This window comes from Miniopterus natalensis, chromosome 7, assembly GCF_054644295.1.
Source record: "Miniopterus natalensis isolate mMinNat1 chromosome 7, mMinNat1.hap1, whole genome shotgun sequence".
In the NCBI taxonomy this organism is placed as follows: Eukaryota; Metazoa; Chordata; class Mammalia; order Chiroptera; family Miniopteridae; genus Miniopterus; species Miniopterus natalensis.
This window is the reverse complement of record NC_142087.1, coordinates 21,230,896-21,253,691: the sequence shown is the minus strand read 5'-3', so window position 1 is coordinate 21,253,691 and position 22,796 is coordinate 21,230,896. Positions and strand designations below refer to the sequence as shown.

At 40.8% G+C, this 22,796-nt stretch overlaps 1 protein-coding gene across 1 annotated transcript; it reads right to left on the bottom strand.

Annotated features, from left to right (window-relative positions):
- Window positions 1–246: 246 nt before the first annotated feature.
- Window positions 247–19,853, bottom strand: ANKEF1 (ankyrin repeat and EF-hand domain containing 1). The gene is made up of 10 exons (XM_016212026.2): window positions 19,767–19,853; window positions 14,811–15,201; window positions 12,455–12,654; window positions 11,568–11,717; window positions 10,445–10,568; window positions 6,363–7,185; window positions 4,731–4,957; window positions 3,301–3,464; window positions 1,954–2,091; window positions 247–1,168 (listed from the first exon to the last, which is right to left on the bottom strand). The coding sequence occupies exons 2-10, from the start codon at window positions 15,154–15,156 to the stop codon at window positions 1,010–1,012; spliced, it is 2,331 nt and encodes a 776-aa protein (XP_016067512.2). The 5' UTR covers window positions 15,157–15,201; window positions 19,767–19,853; the 3' UTR covers window positions 247–1,009.
- Between the last annotated feature and the right edge of the window lie 2,943 nt (window positions 19,854–22,796).

The window sequence follows — 22,796 nt, the reverse complement described above, 5'->3', positions numbered from 1 at the left end:
TCGCCCTACTAGCCCCTCAATCTTGTAAGTTAGCTCCTTGCAATCTCTTTCTCTCTCTCAAATGCTTAATACCTTAGGGACAAGTCCTCTAAGTTGGGGAAATGTTTATTTTGTGGCCAGCAGAAGATAAAGGGATGCATTTTTAAAATATTTGCTAGGGGCCTCAGAATCATAATACCATAGATGTTGTCGTAGTTTGGGTCCTGACAGGAGAAACCCTGAGACAAGAATTGAGGTGTTAAGTATTTGGGAAGTGATCTCGATAAGACCAGAGGGGTGGAGAAAAGTGAGAAGACAGGGAGGAGAAGGGGGGGCCACAGAAATCTCCACTGTGGGCGTCTTCATCTTAATCCCCCTGGGAAGCTCTAGAAGTCAGTGAGAACATGCACTTTAGAATAACCCACCTGAACGGTGAGGGAGCTGGGGTGTTACACACTGAATCTGTTCAGTCACTGCTTGGGGGCTGCTTCCAGGAGGCGCTCATGCCCCTGTACTTTGGCCCCTACCAGTTTAAGTGCAGGGGTAGCCTTCCAGCCTCCGGAAGTCAGGCCTGAGAATGCTACAGTCCCACAGCAGGGGAGAAATGGGTGAAGTGCTGACAGTGTCTGCCAGAGGTGTCAAAGTTTACTTAACCCAACACACATCACTTAGGAGGATGTGTGAGAAACAAACTCCTTCCTTCATGGACTCAAAGCTCCTCCTCTCCCCCAATATTAAACTGTTCTCATCAGTTCCCAGAATTACGTCTTTAGCAAACATAATGGTGTACATTTGGTAAGTTCTTTGACATTAATGTTATGTTTATAACCAAAATGCCATTTATTCCACTACAATCTTAAAGAAGATTGGGGGACAGCTCAGAATATTTATAGTTGTTAAAGCAAAAACAAATATTTGGTTACAAATACTTAATTTGTGGATTGCTTTGGCTTTGGTGGAAATATCTACCTTCTCCAAAGTTCGGTCCCTGGGCCTTGAAATGTTTAACCCAAGAAGCAACTTCTGTGATCTAGTTCTTGAAAGTAGCTTCCAACGCTCGAGCTTTTTCAGTAATGTTCTTCTGAAAGGGCATCATGAAGTCTTCAAAGTCCACCTCGTAAGTGAACCTCTCCCTCCGCAGCTCCCTCTTTCTGATCAGCTCTGCTGTTGTAGCTTCAGGACTCCAGATCTTAAATGAAAAACCACAGCCAGAGCAGGTATGAGTGTGACAGACAACACACATGCTATTGCCAGATAATTTTCAATATGGCTAATTTAAAACTATCAAATTCTAAATCTATTTTAACTTGGTTTTTCCTCTTACATGACATCAGTGGTTACATGGGCATCACTATTTCTGATGCTATTATGAAAACTGAAAATGCTCTTTAGTTACCTCTCTAATGACCTTTGGGCAGGCTGCTTTTCATTTTTAGGATGTCAAAACCAGAAAACAACAGAATAAGAAGATCATTGGGTTTACTGCCATTATGTCTCATGTGGAAATCAAAATTATCTTTACAGTAGAAGGCAGAGGGAACTGGTGGTCTCTTTTTTCAGGAGGGTTGGATGGGCATTCGAAAGACCGCTCTTATTCCCCAAAGATGTCTCCACCCCTTTAATTGTAGATGTTTCAGGAAGCTACTGACCAAATCCACTCTAATTAGTAGGAAATCTATAGCACTTGGTGACCAAATGGCTATAGGGAATGATATTCACCAAAGAAGACTTTCATCTTTCAAGAAAAGTAAAGAATGTCAGTCTAGAAATTGTGATAAGAGAGAGACAGATACTGGGAGCTAAACAAGTTGGGCTTACTGAGTAGAAATAGCAGGACCTGGCAAAGGACACCTTCAAAGAGGAACTGTGAAACATACCCTCTGGACATTTGTTTGGGTGTTCTGCATAAAAAATATTTGGAAAATGACATTGTAAGTTTATACCACATTATTAAAATCTTTCCAAAGTACTTACCCTCCGTGGAGTAAATGTGATATCCACTTTCTTGGTATAACCACTGGTAATCAATGAGTTGAGATGAACTACATTATCCTTATGCATTTTCTTTGTCTCCAATATGGTTGGTACGGTATAAACCAATGAAAGTGGTTCCTGGAAATAAGGCCAAAAACCCCTATTAATTCCATAAACCTATATACACTCTAATATTATTTGTTGTTTTAGATCTCACTCTGAAGCCAGAAAACTAAAAACTAAAAATGCTACTACACAAATTATAACTTGAAAGGAAATAGAATATTATTTTAACTATGGGTAGGGAGAGAGAATTAGTTTGCCTTGTTTAACTCTACTTAATTAGTAGTATCAGTGACAGATCTCATAAGTTCAAGATATCCATCCTTGACCTGTGACCATTCATTAGTCAGAGGGATGTATTCTTACTGAAATGATATTGGTGTGCATAGTAGGAGCTTTAGCTGATTGATCTTCCTTCACCTCTGGCAATTCTTACTCTTGTTGTCCATGTTTGTTACTCTCTACTGTCTGCCTACGATCCCTCCACTCTATCCATTTCTACCACCTACATTCCCTCTTTCCATTTGATAACAATAAAGCTTTTCCTTCTTAAATTTTACCCCTTGTCATGTGTCTGCAAGAATCCCCAGTGATCCTTCTGCTTCCCTAAAAGAAGCTTCTAGCCTAGAAATGCACTTAGAGCTTCCCTGCTAATGACAAGGCGTGATGTCTCAGAAATCCTCTAGGCAACAGCCTCAAGCTTCTGGTAGTCCAGAGGAAACCACACCACTCCAGGTTACCAGCATCAGTCAACATGGTGCTTTAAACCTTTGGAGTCATAGTGTGTGATATCCAAGTGATAAGTGGCCCCATATCTCAAGGTTCAGTGGTAGTCATTAAAATATGTTGGGCAGGGGTGGTTTAAGATGAGTAATGAAGATGAAAATGAAGGAAAATTATGCTTTACTTCATTCCTCATAAGGGTTACCCTCCTTCCCTTTTGGGCCATCTCATCAAATCTGTATAATTCAGGACCAAATATACATTACACACACACACACACACACACATGCAAGTATCCAATATCAGTTCTTTTTTCAAATTCTAATCGTATTTGGCTGCACCAACTTGGTTTTTTGTGTGGATTCTGTATGCAAGAGATAGTTTTGAGAATTTTCTTGCTAGATATTTCTTTAAAAGTATTGCATAATGGTGCTGAAAATATAGACTGCCTATTATTCGGCCCATGTTGTGTAACAGTATGTAAACAGCGCCACTGCTCCATTCCCCAACAAGTTCTTAAGGCATTCCAGTCATTAATGGGTAATCATTTGCTTCTCTTACCTCTTCTTTCTTAATTTCAGGACCTTCAGTTTTCACTTTAAGAGGTGGCTTGCCTTTCAGTTTTTGGGCATCTGCTGGTTTTGGCAAGTTATCTTGCTTTTCTTTAATCAAACTAATTACTCTATAGTCAGCGTATGCCTTTGCAATATCCATGGCAGTGTGCCCTGTTTAAAACATAAATCCAGAGCTATAATAACCAGGTTAATAATAAACTATGTAGAAAAACCTCAGCACATCAGCACTAAGCATGTGGTAGTAAGGGTGTTTCTAAAACAAATGGTTTGTGTAAGGTCACAGAGCTAGATCAGATATTCTCAACGGTGGACCCAACTCTAAAACATTATAATTAAAGTGTCATTTACTGGCAAAACAATTTTTTCTTGTTAAGTTTTTTGAGCGTGTTTCTTAAAAAGTCAATGGAAATTATTGGTAGATTATTACCATTTGAATATCTGATCACTGGTTCTCATTCCACACTGTGCACATTTCCTTTCATGTGACAACTTTGTCCTCCCCTTTCCATGATATAAGGAGGTATATTCTAAAAGGCCTGGGGAAACTGGTGGTCACAGGGCTCTAATCAGGTGGCTAGGATTTATGACACTGGCAATGTCCTTGGCCCAGCCTAGCACAATACTACTCATGACTCAGAGGCAGCCTGAAGCAGCCAAAGGTTTAATGTTCTCCGATCAAAAGGAATCCCTCTCTCCCTCTCCCTTCCTCTCTCTCTGAAATCAATAAAAACATATATATACATATTTAAAAAGGGAAGCAATGGGTTCCACTATAAGAAAATGATAACTAATTTTCTAAGCAAGGAGCTCAAATATTTAAGCAAATGGTTTTTTATTCTTCACTTGTGATATTTATAAGGTAGGCCTTCCATTTACTTCCTACAGAGCCTCAGTTCAAAAATGACTTTGTCCACCTTTAGAAGGAATCCAAATCCAGAGGCTTTAAACTATGCCAATTATTAGAAATTGACAGTTAAAACAGTGTGATAACTCAAGGTATGATCTGCACAGTTGTGAAGTCCACAAACTAATGGTCACTGAGCCACAATGAAATAAGCACAGAAATTAAGAGTAAGTAACTCTTCCAAGTACTGAAGTTTTCTGTCATTTGAATCTAATAAAAATGTTTGGGCTTGTATTTTGTGGAGTTTCCCCCCACTTTATTTTCTAGTAAATAATTTTTTATTGCATTTTTCAAAATAACAGTCCATGAAAGATTGCAAACACAAAGAATTAGCCCTGTGATTTGCAAAGCACTGAGTGTAAGACAAACTTCCATAACATTTAACTCAGGCTTATGTTGCAACAGTAATTCAGAGGAAAATGTGGTCCTACAAGAACAGAATCAGAAGGAGTTTGGAATTGAACATAAATTCTCCTTTTCTAACCCTAACCATCAATAATATGAACACATACCTTTTCTATTTTCCAGCTGGAATTTAGCACCAATATCAAGTAGGTATTTGACAGTATCCAGTCTACAGCTCTCAATGGCTCTACTTAAAGGAGTCGAGTTGTTGATTGACATTGCATCTATCATGGCTCCATGTTTTACAAGAAGCTCAACAATATCTTGTTGGCCCGTATGGCATGCAAAATGAAGCGGAGTCCACAGAAAATTATCTGTTGCATTAACGTTAGCCCTACAAGATAAGATAAATGCACAAGCTAAAAATGTGGGTTGTTCCAAGCACTGGGGGCTAAAAATGCTAAGTAAGACTTCATAGTTTCATCAACTTGTTCAACTGTAAACCAACGAAGCTCTGCATCAAGTTAAACTCTGTGTCATAATTTTTCTTGACAAGTATCCTGCATTATCTGACCGTCTTAACTTTGTGTATACATTTTGTTTAGCTTTAAAAGGCACTTAAGATCTTAGGGGTTATAATTTTGCAAAGGTTAAAATCAAGGAAGATTATAAAACTGAATCCAATGAAGATAAAGCTGACAGGAAATATGTCATATTATTCCATTTTGTGTCTATTTCTGCAAACTATGAATTTTTAAAGTGCATCTTCATTATTAAAGTTCTAAGCAGCACTTCATTATTTTAAATTCTAGTCTTTTTTAAAGATTCATTGTCCAAAAGACTGAATCCTCATTAGTTGCTTTACACTCCTTCTTGATAATATACAAATTTGAATCCTTTTTTGACATTAAATACTTATAGTCATAATAACAATACCTTTTATCAAGTATGAAATTACTGTGCTAATAAGTGCTTTACATAGTTAATTTTATCTTCAACAAATTGTCTGAGGTGAGTCCCATTGGGGCCAATTATAAAAATGAGAAAACTGAGGCACAGAAAGGTTAAGAAACTTACCCTAGGTTATTTAATTATGGTAAAAGAAGGAATTAAACCCCAGTAATTGCTTTAGATTAAAAAGTTAAATGAAGATGTTTACAAACAAACCAAGGAAAAGACTGCTCTCTCTGCAGAAGGGAGTCAAACATGTCCTCAGTCATTATAGCCAACATCCCACTTGTTGGAATTTGTTGGGATTCCCCTACACACACACACACACACACACACACACACACACGAGGCAGATTAAAAAGTGACTCCACGTAAAATGAATACATTCTAGAGATCTGCTGTACAATATTGTGATTATAGTTAATAATACTATATTGGATACTTAATATTTGTTATGGGGCTAGATGTCACGTCATGTTCTTACCACAATAAAAAATTTTGAAGATTAAAATAAAACCAAATGAAAAGCAACTCCACAACAACTAGGTAAAGCTCTGAGACCAAATTAACTTCTCTTGGGAGGCCAGTGATACCCAATCAGAAGGCTTCTTTACCCTGAGCGAGCACTTCTTGGCCTTCACTTTGTGCAAAGTTGTTACTGGCAAACAACCTCTGTGTACACACAGCCTGGTTTCCCACATAAGATCCACCTGTAGTCTGGGCTTCAGGAGGGAAGCATTTTCTTGGGCTACTGAAATTCTGCAGGCGAACATATCTTAGCTCTCCTTCCCCTCCCTTGATATATGAGGACTCGTGACAATGTAAACCCCACCCAACCAGAAACATACCCTTTTTCAAGAAGAAACTTGACCACATCTATGTTTCCAGTCGCACAAGCAGTCATCAGCGGGGTTTTGTAATAATTATCCTTCATATCCACGGGTATTCCTGACTCGAACGCCTTCTTCAGAGAAGCTAGGTCCCCTGCCTTGGTGATAAAGTTAATATTCGAAAATACCTTCCCGGAGTCATCGATGTACCAAGCAGAGTCGTCCTGGATGGGGTGTTCGGGGGGGCGATCCCGGTTGAACCGATTGCAGTCCGTGACGTTGGAGTAGGTTTCAATCATGTAATAGGGAGGCCCGCCGTCGCTGCGGCGTGGGAACGCGTCGTCGGGGATCACACAGATGGGGAGGGGGAGAACGAACTTGCCTTTCTTGGCCTTCTTGGCTAGCCCCTTCTTCTTTCTCTTAGGCCCATAGGATCCCAGGACGAAAGACTTGCTCAGGTATTTGGTTCCCTTGAAGAAATCGTTGATGTTGACGCCCGCGCCCCGGACCTTCTCATGAAGCTGGGCTACGAGAGACAGCTGGTCCGAGGTCACGAACTCCTGCCTCTCCTCCAGCACCATCACGAAGTCCTCCTTGCTGACGGTCCCGTTGCCCCTGTCCACAAACGACAGGGCCTCCCGCAGGAAGGCCTCGTACTCTGCCGACCAGTCGTGAAGTCGAAGGGCCCAGAGGGGATTCGGGTTTTTGACCCCCGGCTTGGCCAGTCTGTTGGCGATTCTCTCCGCCCGCCGTATTTCTTTGCCTGCTAGTTTGAAGCCGCCTTCCTTAGCCACAGCCCTGGGCGTCTTATGGTCTAAATTCTTCCATTTCAGGTCACATCCTAAAACGTGAAGCATCGCTATTACGAAGGGTGCCAACAAATGACATTCATCCAACTGTTTTCCTAATTTCAAGGGCTTAGTCAAAAGCTGGTCCCCAAATTATTCATAGATAGAGATGAGCACGTTTGTCTATTATAATTACAAAGTTAAGCTGTTATTTATGTATTCATTTTGCGCTTTACTTTGGTGGATTCCCAGGGAGATGGGTTTTCAGTTTACATTATCCGCTGCCAAAGGATTAAGACATTAATCCCTATAGATACTTCAAATGAATACCATACTAGGATACTTGTGAAGGGGTCTCCATGCCAAACAGGAAAAGGGTAAGGGTGACACTTGAATTTGGAAGGAAACCGGATTCAGACAGCTTATGTGGGCTCTCGGGAGCTCACAGTGCTGAAGGACACCTGTTTCTTTTGAATGATGATGACTATCAGTCTGCGTGCAATCTAAAATGATATTTTATCTGTATTCTGCATGAAATTAATGTCACTTATATAGATCGGCTGTTTTGTAGTGAGGTCATGTGAATAATCTAACAGAGGAAAAAGTAATTTGTTCATCAGATCTAAAAGGGTTCCAGTATTACATTTGACCAAGTTATATATTAAAATTCATTTTCCATTTTGGGTCCTTACTTAAAGTCAAGAGACCAACATTACATGTAAGTATTCTCTAAAAAAACATACTTTCTTGAATGGATGGGGGGGTTCTACTTAGTGCTACCAGGAAGGCTATCTTATCTATAATAAGTGCCTTGAGACGTTAAAAATTCATTATGTATATAAATGGCAGACTATGAAGAAGTTCTTTCTAGTATTTTGACTCTAGAAGACCCTTCTATTGCTTTGCCAGCATCACATCATAAAAAAAATTGCTACCCAGTTAGTATCTCTAGCAACCAAAACATATAGGCGGCTGCATGTAAAAACAAAACATGCCTCTCCAACACTTTATAGCTTTATGCCTCGTCAAAAAGAACATTAATCACCAATGCTTTTCAAGATTAATATTTCCTTTAGTATTTTCAAAAATTAAAAAATTATGCTCAGGCTGATAAGTGACAGAAAAAGTGTATTAGGACAATAAAGATTCTAAAATATCTATATTGGACAGTTTTAAGCACAGTAACTACTGGGAAGGGGTCTCGATGGTATAATTCTATAGCATAGTAATTCCATAGTAATTGCGAGTATGCTGTTTTTACTGAGCTTCTTGCTTATTCAGGGTGTCTAGGGGGATATCTACCATCTCCCAAGCCATTCCTATATTCTGCCCAGCACTGTGGATCCAAGGATTATTAAAGCTGCTTAAGCTTACTGTTTTCTGTTCCTCCTAGTCAGAAACCTTTATGTGGATAAAAGACTAAGACATCCCAGCTTAAAGATCTGAAGGCATTTTTCCTCCCCTTTTGACTTAAGAGAATTTTTGTCTCCTCTATGATTAGTAAATCAAGATCCATTCATTCCCTTTGTGACTTACGTTCCTCTCTGGTCAAGATGCTCAACTTTAGGGGCTGGTGCTGTAGACACCCGCAGCCAAAGGCCCATGAAAGGGAGGCTTCGCCGCGGGGTGGGTTATTTAGGAGAACTACTCCAAACTCCCCTCCCTCCCTGGACAGGGTGCGTACACTGCTGACAGGGACTTGTAAATTGCTCCAGTGACAGGACCAGGGGCAAAAGAGGAGCCTATTGAAGAAGACAGTTTAATGTGGGAAAAGAATTCAGCCTTTGCACTGAAGTATAGAAGAGACCAAACCGACAGGGTTTACTCAGAAATGAGCATTTTATTGCTAATGGTTTCTTGCTGCTCTGATTGACTTAGACCTAAGATTTTAAAGGTGGATATGTAACTGGTAACTCTGCTACAATGGAACTGAGTCACCCAGTTAGAATCTGGTGATGTGGTTGTACTTCCAAACACCCTACAGAACTCAGAACATTTTCAGACATTTGTTTTAAAATCACAGTGTAGTCTTATGATCCAGCCATACAAATCTTTTCTGTATGACTAGGGAAGGCCTGTGACATGGCCTAAGCTCTGGCCCTTTGCTTCTGTTTGCTTTCTATGAGTGTGTGAGCAATAGAGTATATGTTTGGTGATGTTTGTCCCAATAAGAAAGCAGTTGACATGTTAAAGTTGAAGAAGCTTGTCTCAATCTGGGCAGATGTCTAGTTTTTAGAAACACACTGTATTAGGAATGAAATGTCAAAATAAACTGCTGATTGTAACAGATTTGAAAGCCAGACTGATGAGATGGTTTATGAGGGCAAAAATTGCATTCGATATGTTTTCCTGTATTTGTTAAAAGTGTTTATTGTTTTGGTTGGTGAGAGAGGAGTAACCAGTCATTTCACTATTAGTTACACAGGCACATTAGTTTTATTTAGAATATTAGTGGTTACGGTATGGGATCTCCAGGTCCCAGTGACTTCTGAAATTCGGTGCCCATGTAGAGGACCAAAAACCAAAAGGACTTTCTTGGCTCTAATATAGAGTCATAGGACTTTAAGTTTTGCCTATTTTTCAGAAACTGAAAAGGAAAAACAAAAACAAAACAACTACCATAAAGTTCACCAGAATACAGTCCATCTCTAACAAAGATTTTTAAAATTTTAATGTATTTGATTAGCATGTAATTAACAACAAATTGACCCATGTCTTCAAACTTAGTTAATATTATCATTTTAAGGAATACATTAAACTATACATAACATAGTTTATATTCCTAAACTAAGTTACTTAAAAGCTACAGGAAAAGCTAAAATGATAAATGTTAGTTACATTTCAAATTTTCCATGAAAATTTTCAATTTATTTCATATTTCCCCCCAAAATATTTCCCCCATAATTTCAAATTATCCAGAAATGTTATTCTATTGCCCTTGACACAATAGAATATTTTAAATAAAATAATTGAGAATTAAAAGATATGGCTTCCAGTGTTTGTCCTTGTTTAGATTGATGTTCACATGTATTTTAAAAGGGAGTTTAATAACTATAAACATTTTAGAATAATTTGTTGTCTCATGATTAGATTTTTAAAAATAACCTAAAAATATTTGGGAAAATGGGTTTTTATCATTTTTAACAGAAAGTAGAGTAAGAAAAAAAATTCAATTTTCTTTCTACATACATGAGTGAGGTTGGGCTATTGAAAACATAAGCAACTGACAAGTGACAGACCCAGATTCTCTACTTAACTATAACATGGGTAAACCATAAATACTTTAAACATAAAATTGCTAAACAAATTTACCTCGCTGAGCTATATATTTACAGCAATCTGCGAAACCACCCATGGCAGCGTAATGAAGTGGTGTGTTCCCATTCATTGCGATCAGCCCCATGTCTCCGTTGTAGGCAAAAAGCAGCTTCAATATCTGCAAAATAGGTAGCGGAGAATGTAGAGGAACAGGAATGCACATAGAGCGAATGAAGACTGCACCCAGGCCTATGCTGTCCAGTACATTACACGTTAGCCACATGTGGCTATTTAAAATCAAATCAAAATGAATTAGATAGAAAACCTTAAAAATACAGTTTCTTAGTGCCACTAGCTATATTTAAAGAACTCAGAAGCCATATGTGGCTACTGTATTGTACTCTATTGTACAGCACAGATATAGCATGTTTTTATCTTTGCCAAAATTTCTATAAAACAACATTGATCTAGAGTCTAAGAAACAATACTCAGCTGGGGGACCCCCATTTTGGTAAAACTAAGCAATTTTAGAAAGCATTGGACTATGGCAAACACCCTCAGGGGAGCAAATTCTTTACTAAATGTAACTTCTATTGTGATGCATATTTTTACTGCAGGGAAGAGACTCAATGAAAAAAATAAGTGTAACTATGTTAAAACTCAGAGAAAATTGAGTGAAGAAATTTTAGGTGCAATTCAGAATTTTAAAAGGTAAGGTCATTTTTGGTTCCTGTTTTTTTTCCTGCAATGTCACTGTACCTATGAGATAACCTTTGCTGATATGTCCGGATAACCAGAATAGAGTATGTTGGCATTGTTTTCCCCACAATTAGATCAGAATGTATTTTGAAGATTCTAATATGTGATGGAGGCATAAAATATAGTAGCCCCGTAGGAAAAACTTTTAAATTGTCATAGTTAAGCATACAGAAAACACACTATTAGTATTATTAAATGTATAAGTTGGTAAGCAGGTAAAATTGAACAAAGAGCTAGAATATGTTTTTAAAAATAATATTTGGTATAAGATATCATTTTAGAATTATTTTAGAAAATCAAGATGGTGAACTCAGAAAAAATTCTGCCTTCAATGTAACCTGCATGATATTTAAGATTTTTGAGAAAAAGGAGAGAAAATTTTAAGCAACACATTTTAAAGCAAAGAGCAGATTATTACATCAAAAAAGCCTCCTTTGGCAGCGAAATGTGCAGCGTGATGTCTCTCGTTATCGAACGCGTTCACCTGACCTCCTCTTTCCAGGATCCCTCGGACTAGCTCGATCACTCCTTCTCTCGACGCTTCCATCAAAGCCGTGCGCCCTGTGGACTGGACACGAGGCAGATCAGATGCTGTGTATGCCCGTCACGCTAAGGGACGCGTCTGGTCTAAATACGAGCTAAATCCATCTGGCCTTAGAGTCAGTGACATGTTTAGTTCTTGGCATTTGCATTAGTTTCATGTAACAAATAGGAGAAATTAATCCAGTACAGTGGGTGAATATCCAAAATGTAGAATTCTAAAATCAGAGTCAAGGTCATACCAGATGTCCCTGTGAGAAAAATGCAGTTCTTGCGAAGGTTTTAGAGCAAAAAGGGAGAAGAGAGGGTAAAATATATGCTAAAATTAGGTCATAGGTGTTTTCTAATGTGAAAAAACCTGATTTTATTGTCTCAAAATGACAAAAGATAAGAAAATTCAATAAAATTAGCCAAACGAGGAGAGGGACCTAAACAAATAATGAAAAAAGCATAACTGCATATTCTCTTTTCAAAAAAGATAAATTTTTATTAGGCATTAGTGATACCTTGTCTATTTCCTATAATGGTCTTTAAACATTATGCATAATAAATAGCAATTTTCCAAGCGTAATTAGGAAATAAAATGTAGGATTATGGTGACAGAAAGATAACGAAAACATATCGTCTTAAAGCATTTTGAATAGAAATGAACAGCCTCTGAGCCAAAAGAATAATTTTACCATATTTAAATGCAAAAGCTACACTGATAAGATCCTATAATTGAAAAAAAACGGAGAATATTTCTAATCGCAGGAATAGTCATACTGAGTTGATAGCATTTGGATTGGCTCCTTTTTCCAAAAATGTCAGGCACATTTCTTTAATGTCATGGGCTTCTTCGCAAGCTTTCAGGAACACGGGCTTTCCCTCGTAGGAAGAATTGTTGACATCGGCGCCGTGTTCCAGGGCAATCAACGCACAGCGGTAGTGCCTCTTGGTAGGTAAAATGCAGTAAAACAAAACACCTGTAGAAAAATAGAATCCCCAAAGAATACTTATGAACAGTCTCTATGCATTTCAGTCAGCTGAAAAGGAGAAACAGAATAATTTGAAAATCCATAATTAGCTAAAGAGACAGAGCAAAGGCCTTTCTGTCTTCGTTTCCCTCTGAAACGAACAGAAACGCCAAGACAGAGACACAAGCAAACAAAAAACTCAACCTGTGATAGTTAGAAAATCGTCACAAGCAAGTGTGGCTTAGAGCTCTGCCTTCTCCTATTCTGCAAAGGGAAAGTACAGTGTGGGTGGAGACGATGTCCCACATCCTTCCAAAGATCCAATAAGCATTTTAATTTCAATGCTGGCTTAGCCTTTAGAAACAATGTACGTGAGTCAAGCGTCCGTCCCTGGAAAACAGGATGCGAATGGCAGAGAGGCCGCTGTGGAACAGGAGAAAGAGTCTGGCACGTGCAGCCACACTGAGGCATGTGCAAGGTGAGCGAGGCTCATTGGTGCGTGGGAGACAGGACACGCGGTGCACCGAGCACAGCGTGGGTTACGTGGCCGCGTGGCACAGGGCAGGGCGAGGGAGCTTCTGTGTGAAACAAGATTCCGTGCTTGTTTCGAGTTTCCTCTGACACTCTGAGTTCTCCCTATGTGCTTTGCCATATTGTTTTCTCAGACACTCATCTCCCAGAACCTTGACAGGCTTAATATTAATTTGAATGAGCTTAAATTTTAACCGTGGGGCTGTTAACATTTACTACAAATATTCACGTGACCTCGTTTCTCATTTTACCTTGATGAGTTTTCATTTTACCATTTTCCATTTTTATGCTATACAATTTCTCAGCCTGTTTTCCTTGATTTATATCTTTTCCAAACTCAAGGAGGTAAATGTTTTGCGTTACAGTGTTTCGCAAAGTATATTCAACAAAACTCCATAAGATGCCATAAGGAAGAACTATTTCATGGTCAAATAAATATGGGAAATGTCACCGTCTTTAGTCTGTCCAACAAATGTGAAATCAACATGCCTCAATTTGTCCTACCCAACGTTTCTCTAATGAATCTGTCAGTGGAACCAATTTTGCATGTAGCTTTTGTCAACATCCCAGTGATTCCGTGGTCTGTGAAACACGCTTTGGAAAATGATATTCAGTAGAGCTTTGAGAGGCTCCTGTTGTTTTTCTAGGATATGACATTTTAGAACACATTTGACCCCTGAATGCACCTGAAATTTTGTTACATGGTGCCATTAAGCAATTAAATAATTCTTCCTGTCTCTGTCCTCTCCTCTCTTTTAAGCAAGTCACTGTTTGGAGAGAGTTACAAAAGCAGATTTTGTGCTTGTCAGAAAACATTAACATTATAAAATTGGATTCATTTCTCTACTGCGGGGCTGATGATAATGGCTTTGTACTTGATGCAACTCTTTGGGACAACTGATGAAATCTATCCATTTATATTCAGCCTAACAGTAAGTTTCTTAGTGATTTTCATGAGGCTATGTCAACTCTTGCTGGAACCTGGGGCCACTTGGCAAGAAGCTCCCGGACCATGGTCTTGAGATGGGATTAGGGAGGGAAACAGGGTAGGGAAGTGGGGCTGTCTCACCTGAATAATCATGGAAATGCCATGTGTCAAGTTTCAAGTCACATTTCCAAATTATTTAAAGAGATCCTAGAGAGTTGGAGTTTATTCCAGAATCCACCTTAATCCTTCAAATTCCCAAGTATAACTAACGCCTTTCTCTATCGGACTGCTATTGAGGGGAGACAAAAATCCTTCTGGGGACCTAAGTCTAGTACAACTCCAGGTTCTAAACTATCAAAAGGAATAATCAGTGTTCCCCTTCTTTTGATCTAAACAAGATTTTATATTTTATGATGAGTGATTATGATTACAGTAATATCAATGTGTGCCATGTTGAAAATTATCCACATTTAGAAAAAAGTACCTGACACAGGTTAATCTAATTCTAATTTTCATTTTAAATGAAAAAACTCTCAGAGCTGATTTCCCTAAGACTTACCTATACCGTTTTCTAATTATGGGGAGTCGGTATCCCTAGGTGCAGGAGTAATTAACTTCTAAAGTTGGAAAGCAAACAAGTTCACTTTACTGATTTCTGGCTAGAAGAAGAATTTCATCTGCTAGGTAGAATGTTGGGATTTTTTACCTTTTCCTTCATTATCAACTGATGTCATATCCGCCTTGGCCTTCGCTAATATTTCCATGGACAATTCATGGCCCAGTTCGGCGGCCCTCATTGCCGGAGTGCAGCCCATTCTGTCTTTCACGTCGGGGTGAGCACCGAGGCTGAGGAGGAAGCTGACCATATCAATGTCATTGGACACCGAGGCCAAGTGCAGGGCGCTCTGCCCATCGACAGGATCTGTGAAGTTGATCAGTTCAGGGTAACCAAGTCTGATCAGCTTCTCTATCTGCTTCGTGTCTTTGTTCCGAACACACTGAAGAACTTTGTAGATCTGCAGGTTCTCAAGTCTTCTGTCTGCTAAAGCCATACTTGATCAGCTTCTTGAAAATGCTTTTGTGGACCAAAACAAATACTAAAGCAGGAAACACACACATGCAAAACAAAACAAAAACAAAACAAAAAACATGTAACTCAAAGTTAATTATGTCGTCTTTATTTTGATTAAATACTATTTTAAGCCTTCGCCAAGAAGAGAGGCTGTTTCTTATGCAATGTTAGTATCATAATTTATTGCAACTGATTTCATGAAAGGAGAAATTACAAAATAAAAAATCTTCAACAATCCAAGTTAAAACATTTCAAAATGAATCCTCCATCATAATGAATACTCTGCAGCTTTCCTGTTATCTCCTTTAATTTTCCCTCCTCGACACAGCCTTCCCATTTACCTATGAACAAGGGGAAACTAACTAAATTGCCATATGGGTTTTAGTAGTTAAAACGTGATACAGAACATGCATCATTTTGAGGTGCTCATTATAAAGGCGAATCTACTATGCTCTGTGAGATACCAAAGACAGATAGGTAATTCTTTTGTCATCTTATGTGACAATGAGGCAAAAATCTTTTGAACTGAGGAGCAGGCCAGGCTAGGTACTCCCAGCTTGCTGTCCTCCATATTTTTGGGGTCGGTGGGTGTGGGGGACAGGTTATCATATAGGAAAACTATTCTACATAGTACAGTGGTACTATCCGATGCCAAATAATTGTCACAGCCCCTAATTTGTCTCACTGCTTCCACAGCAGCCCCTATAGTCCCATCTCTATTCAATCCCCAGAAAAAAAAATCTTTTAAAAATGTAGATCAGATAAGATCAGACAAGCTTGTGCCTCAGCCTTTTGGATGGGGCTGCCCCTTCCATTTCCTATGACAGCAATGGGTCCGCAACCTAGCCTGTGTGATGAACACTCTCCCCAGGTACAGTAAATGTCTCAAAACTATGCTCAGAAAGGACGTCAGCCAATCAGCGTCCTATGGGACCCTTCTGCCAGAACTGTAAGGAAAGACTGCGTGTCCTGCTCAAGTTGTTAAGCAGTGGGGTTGGGGCTGGGGCTGCAGGCAGCAACGCTGGCTGTCACAGACAGTGACAGACTGAGACTGACGGCAGCAGCTGCTCTCAGGACTCAGCTGTGCTAGGAGTCACCTACGGCTTCAACGTTCAGGGTGGCATGAGTAAAAACACCCTTCCCCTGACCTTATTTTGGTAGGAGCTAGTGAGCTGGGTTCCTGTTATTTTCCATGAAAAGATTCCATCTTACTGCAAAATCTGAAACTGTGCCATCTTTTCCCTTACATTCCCTGCGGCAGTGGCAGTGAGTTCCGCTGTTGACCACTTGTCCCTTCTTTGATGGTGTCTCTCTAGGCAACCATAACATCTCCATTGCCTGTTTCCCTCCTGCGTCCCACCCACTGCTTACTCTCCTTTGCTGGTTCCTCCTCTTCAGTTAGAAGCCTGGCTGTTGGAGTGTCCAGGGCGAAGCCCTCAGGACCCTTCTCTATGCTCAAACACCCCCTGGTGATCTCATCCCATCTGATGATCTTTATTCCAATTTGCAGGTTCTAACTACTCACTCTCAAATTTTTACAGCCATCTCTGACTCTCCTCAGAGCTCCAAAGCTATGCATCTGCCAGGCAACTCTTCATTCTCACTTGGACATTTAGTAGGCATCTAAAATGTAACATGTCCAGCACAGACCTCTTGCCATCTCCCAGACCTTCCACAGTTCTCCCTATTTCCAATAATGACATCACCATCCAACTAAAAAACCCCAAAACTTTTTTACCTAGTTTTTAGTCAGGTAAAAAACTAGGAGTTACTCTTCATTCTTTCCCTCCCTCACAGATCCCCTACTCTGTCAGCTCTACCTCCTGACATCAACCTCCAGTGGTACTATCCTAGGCCAAATCATTGCTACAGCTTTCTAATTTGTCTCACTGCTTCCTCGACAGCCCTCTATAGCTCATTCTCTACCAAGCCCCAGAAACATCTTTTAAAAATGTAGATCACATAAGATCAGACAAACTTCTACCCCCAAATTTTAGTATAACTATTTTTAAATATAAAAAAATTTGAACACCGTATATCCACCATTGAGACCCTACCATTAATGCTTGACTTGCTTTATCACATATCTATCAATTGTATTTTTCTAATCCATTTCAAAGTTAATTGCAGACATATTTCAGCATACATATCCTTAACTGGAGTTTAATATTTGTTTATAGGTCTTTTTTTTAATCTTTTGAATATGTAATGAAAGGTGTATTAAGTGTACCATTCCATGAGTTTTGACAGATGCATACATCTATGTAACCCAATCTCCTCTCAAGATTTAGAACATTACCTCATGCCAGTACATTCTCTCCATACCATCTTTTAAAAGCATTTCAATATCTTTCCATTATTATCAGAAAAACAACAACCACCCTCTGATGACCTCGTCAGGTCCCTTCTCCTGACCCTCAAACCTCACTTCACTTTCCCCTGATTTAGTGATCTCCAGTTACACTGGCTTTCTTTCTGTTTATGGAACAAAAGCTCATTCCTGCCTCTGGAACGTCTTGTTCCCTCAGTCTGCAGTGCCCTTTGCTTAGAATTTCCTTTGGTTGGCACTTCTCACCATTAAAATTGATGCCACCATGTTACTTCGTTCCTTTGGTTTTTTTCCTTCATAATGAAATGAAACGTTTCTCTATATAACATTTCTATAGACATATAGATATAGGTATATTCAATTTATATATTATGTGTCTTCCCCACTAGTATGTAGTCTTCATGCAACAGAAGCTTTATATTATAATGACCATTATTTTTCCACCAGCAAGAACCCGACTCATTATGAGGCATTCAATAAATGTCTGCTCAGTAGATGACCAGAAGTTTAAAGACTGAGGAGTGGAAGGAATCAAGGACAATTCCTAGGTTTCTGGCTTGAGCAACTGGCTAGCTGTGCCTGAGATGGGTAGCTCGGGATGGGGTCCAGGCTGGTCTGAGAGTATAGCTGGTTAAGCTTGGAGCATGCTGAATTAGAAGCCACTAGGCAATAGGATACACAATTCAGGAGAGATCTGAGCCTGGTCTATGTGGAATTACGAGGTTTTCGGGGGTTGCAGAGCAGCCTGAGACTGGGTGAGAGCAAAGAGGAGTTTCCAGTGGAAAGGGTGACCACGGCCATCAAATGCACGCTGTCATCTTGTCCTTCCTTTTTCCTTACTCTACTGCCTGCTGTTATTCTTTGTGCTTCCTCCTGTCCTGCTGGGACATCAGCCATCGCTGGGCTTGTGGCTTTAATGTCCTGTTTGCTGTAGCCCCTCTCTTCCCTTCTCATCTGTTTATAATGTGTGCTGGACTAGGATACCAGATAAGGAAGCCTGTTAGGACCGCGTGCATACATAGGCTCCCAGTAAGTCCTGAACTGCTTCAGAAGTCATCTGTCTACTTGGCCTATGCTGCATGCCTGGTGACGTTTATTTTAGCTGCTGTTTGTGGCTGGTTTTAGTATTGTCAGTCCAATTCTAGTGAGGTGCAGTGTCGTCATACATGTATGCTTACATACGTGCATCTTACACAGAACAAAATATGATGCTCCCAAGTAGCTTACTGATTGTCCTGAATCCATGCCACCTCACTGGTGGACAGAGACTTCCAAATCAGTGACTTCTTTGTGGACTGACAGCTCCCACCCCAAAGAATTAGCAGCAGGTGGCATTGCCCAATCAAGCTACAACGGTCAATTCAGCAATCTGTGGGCTAGTTTTGTGGCTTGTATCCCTCACAACTAAAACCCCAAGATGCTGGGGAGAGAACGGTGCCCTATGCAGTGACCTTCACAGCCAACCGCCAAGACGGACCAAGAGCCTTGCCCACTGGAGGAAATAACAGAAGTCCCGCCCTCTAGTGCTGGGTTCCTCAGGAGAGTGAGTCACCACACATCCACATACCCCAGCATGTGTATGTCACCTCAGCATGGCCCTGGGCACCTCGCACACCCACATCTAACCATTTATGTGGACAGTGTCAGAAGAGTGGAATAGAACAGGATTTCCTGACTTGAGGGCCACCTTGGGTCTGAATATCCTGACATATGGAAATCTGTGTGCCTGTGTGTGGAGGGAGGGTGTTCAGTTTCACTTTTCTCAGGGGGGAGTCCATGGAGCTCATCAACTTCTCAAAGGAGTCTGTGCGACAAAGGTGTTTGTTGGAGGAATGGAGGGAGACAGGCTTCGAAGAGTGGAAAGAGTGTAGGATTGGAGGTGGAGGAATCCGTTTTGGTGACCCACCCGCCCCTGCATTATAATTTATACCTACTGGTTGGACAAATCTGGACAGCTACCTACATAGTTTGTGCCTCAGTCTCTTCATCTGTGAAATGGGCATAACAATAGTACCCACTTTGCGGGGCTGTGTGGAGGGGAAATGTGCTAACTTGGCAAAGTCCCTCAATACCAGCTCACTCTGAATCATCACACTTCCGTGGGTCTCAGCTCACCCACAAGCCACGGTTCACATTGCGGGTGGGGGGTTCTTTACTGTCCCTTTCGGTGTTAAGCCTCAGAAGAATCCAGAGGGGAGGGGTGGGTAGGATCTAATTTCAAGGGGAAGCCCAGGGGGCAGGGGCCAAGGTGCCAGGCTCACCTCTCAGTCGTGGGGGTGATCAGGAGCCACGGGTGTCCAGGCCTCCGGGAGCCTCGACCTGCGGGGCCCGGCGACCCCAGCCCTCCTCCTCAGCAGCCTGGGGGGGGCCCGGGGCCAGGCTCGGGCGCCCAGCCGGGAAGGGTGCCCGTCGGGGCGGAGCAGGCGAGCGGGCGCGCGGGGCTGGGCCACGGGGCGTGTCCATGGGCCCCGGGCCCTGCGCGAGCGCGCGGGCTGGGCGCGCAGGGGGCGTGGCGGAGCCGCCAGCGCGGCGATTGTGAGCTTCCGCCACGCAGCACCCGGTTGCCAGGGCAACCGCCCAGGTGTGCGGCGGCCGCGGCGGGGCTCCCCTCCGCCCGCCTCCGCCCGCCTCCGCCCGGCTTCGTCCCGCCAGGTGGCCCGCGGGGTCCCCGCGGGGATGCTGGAGGCGGGTCAGCTCCGAGCCCGGTGGCTGCAGGGGCGGTGCGTCCCCAGGACCCCCCTTTCTTTCATCTTTCCTCCCACCTCCCGACTTCATTAAAAAATCATTTAATTAGAAACGTAAAGGTCATATCGTAAAATAAATAAATGCACAATAATCTAAAAAGTAAAGTTAAAAGGACAATAGATTATATAATCAAATGAGAACGGGGCCTACTGGTCAGAGATGACTGCTGCAGATTCTTCTAAATCTACCCAGGAATTTTCTTTGCATCCTGCAGGATGCATATATGCTGAAAGATGTTTCCATACAAATGGGAGCGAATACATAAAGGAGATCGGTTCATTTCAGGGCCTGCAAGAGTGCCCCAACCCCCAACCCCAACATAACACACATCTGGGGAGGCAGCTTTTTAAAGCCTGGCTTGTTTATGTGGATGTAAAAGGGGCCTGCTTTTAAAAGTAGGGTACAACAGCTTCTGAATAAAAGCAATAGGTCCCCATCCCACTCTGTTCTATTTTCTACCCAGATACTCTGTTGAAAACATGTTGAGGGCTGTCTCATGAACACAGAAGGGCACACTGTGTAACATGTGGAAAGCATGCAGAAACAAAGCACACGGTGGCGAAAGAAATGAAGGCTGCCTCTACTGCTGGATTCTATCTTTCTCCCCAATACGGTGTCCTCCCTTTCTTGCCATCAGAGGTAACCACTCTTCTGAATTTTATATTTATCACCCCTTTGCCTTCTAAAATTCTTTTGCTTCATAGGAATGCTTCCCTAAAAAAATGTGTATTTGGTACTGCATGTTTTAAGAATTTATAAAAATGTGTATTATTTTGACTTTTTTTTTCTTTCAACATCATACTTTTGAAATGTAGCTTTATGTTTAATTATAGTTTCTTTATTTTAACAGCTGCTTGCTACTCCATTGTATTACCACTCCACAGCTCCACACCCCTTTTAAATCCCTTTCTTGATGGACCTTTGAGATGTCCCCAGTATCTGCTAGGAAGAGCAATGCTGCCGTGATCATGTTTGTACATGTCTTCAGAGCACAAGTTCAACAGTTTCTCTAGGGTAAATGCCTTGGAGTGAAATTTCTGGGTCATCGTTATTTGTAACATCAAGATAATGTGAACTTGTTTTCCAAGTATATATAGCAATTTAGACTCTCATTAACAGTATATGTCTTAGCTAGAACTTGGTTTTGTCACACTTTAAACGTTTTGCCAATCTAGTGGGTGTAAACTGGCATTTGGTGATTTTATTTTGAGTGCTCTGATTACTGATTATTATTAGTTTGAGAGCGTGGTTCCTTGGAGACATTTGAGTGTAACTTTATTGGCAAGCCACACTATCCACCCTCAAGTACTTACCACAAAACTCTTAGATTATTTTAACAGAATCAGGAAACCATTTCTTGAATTTCTGTCCTTTAGTGTAGGGAAAGTCCCACACTTGCGTTTGGCTTGTTGACCTGGTGGGGTTTGGTAATGAAGAGCACCTAAATCACTCAGGTTACTTGGGTCTCAGTTTGCAAAATCATAATGAACTGCCCTTACAAGCCATAAAGACAGTAGACATGATAATGAATATTCTCCTCTTGACTCTGGTAGACACATGTGATTGATTCTTAGGGAATGCTTCTGTAGATGAATAGTTCTAACATTGTATTACAGGTTGTCAGTGGGTATTTACAACGATGGTCTTTCTCATTTGGAGACAAAGTTGATGTCAATGGTAGCATTGTTTAACTCTCGAGAAGGTTCCTAAAGTTATTTAAGGATCTGGTAGATTCGGAAAGAAACACATTCAGAAGACTGAAGGGAATAGATTAGTAACGTGTAAACTATGCTTGGATATATCAAAACTATTGGTGCAAATATTTTGAGCAGTTGGGTAAACATTTGTTAGTTGATTGAGACCTTGGAGATAAGCAAAGCAAATCTGACTCAGTCTCCTCATGTGGTTTCAGGGAAATTTACTCTGCGAGTTCCATAGTAACTCTCTTTGATACTATGAGCAGGTAGCTGAAAAGTAGCTGCCCAATAAGTCATTATATTTGATTTCAACCTTTTGGTAGCCTATGGAGGCTAGTTATGCTGAGCTACTTAAATTTACCCACTTTTTACTAATGAGGAGACAGCCATAGTTAGCATGGGTAAAATTTTAGGAATCATACAGATTGCTAAATAGACAGAATCTTTCCCCTCTTTTGCCAAGGCTGCAAAGTTTTTAACTTGAACTATATTTATTTCTTTGTTTATTTTTGCCCTTAGCCCCTTGGCAGTACAGTTATTAGAACTTGGGCAACACTAATGAAAAATGGGGGTAAAGGGCATTAACAGTCCTAGTGCTTAAAACAAAGAGAAGGGACAGAGAAGTTTGCATAGTTCCTACCAGCACAAACTAGGAGACAGACAGATGCATGGGCTAAATTCTCCCCCAATGATCTGACTTGTGCTTTCACCTTTATCTGGTATTAAATTACATTTTGTCTTTAAATGACAACTGTGCCAACAGATCGTACATTTAGTTCTTCTTACATTGACCCAGACCTTCTGCAAAATGCTTGATACATAATAGTAATTTTGTCGAATTACCTCACA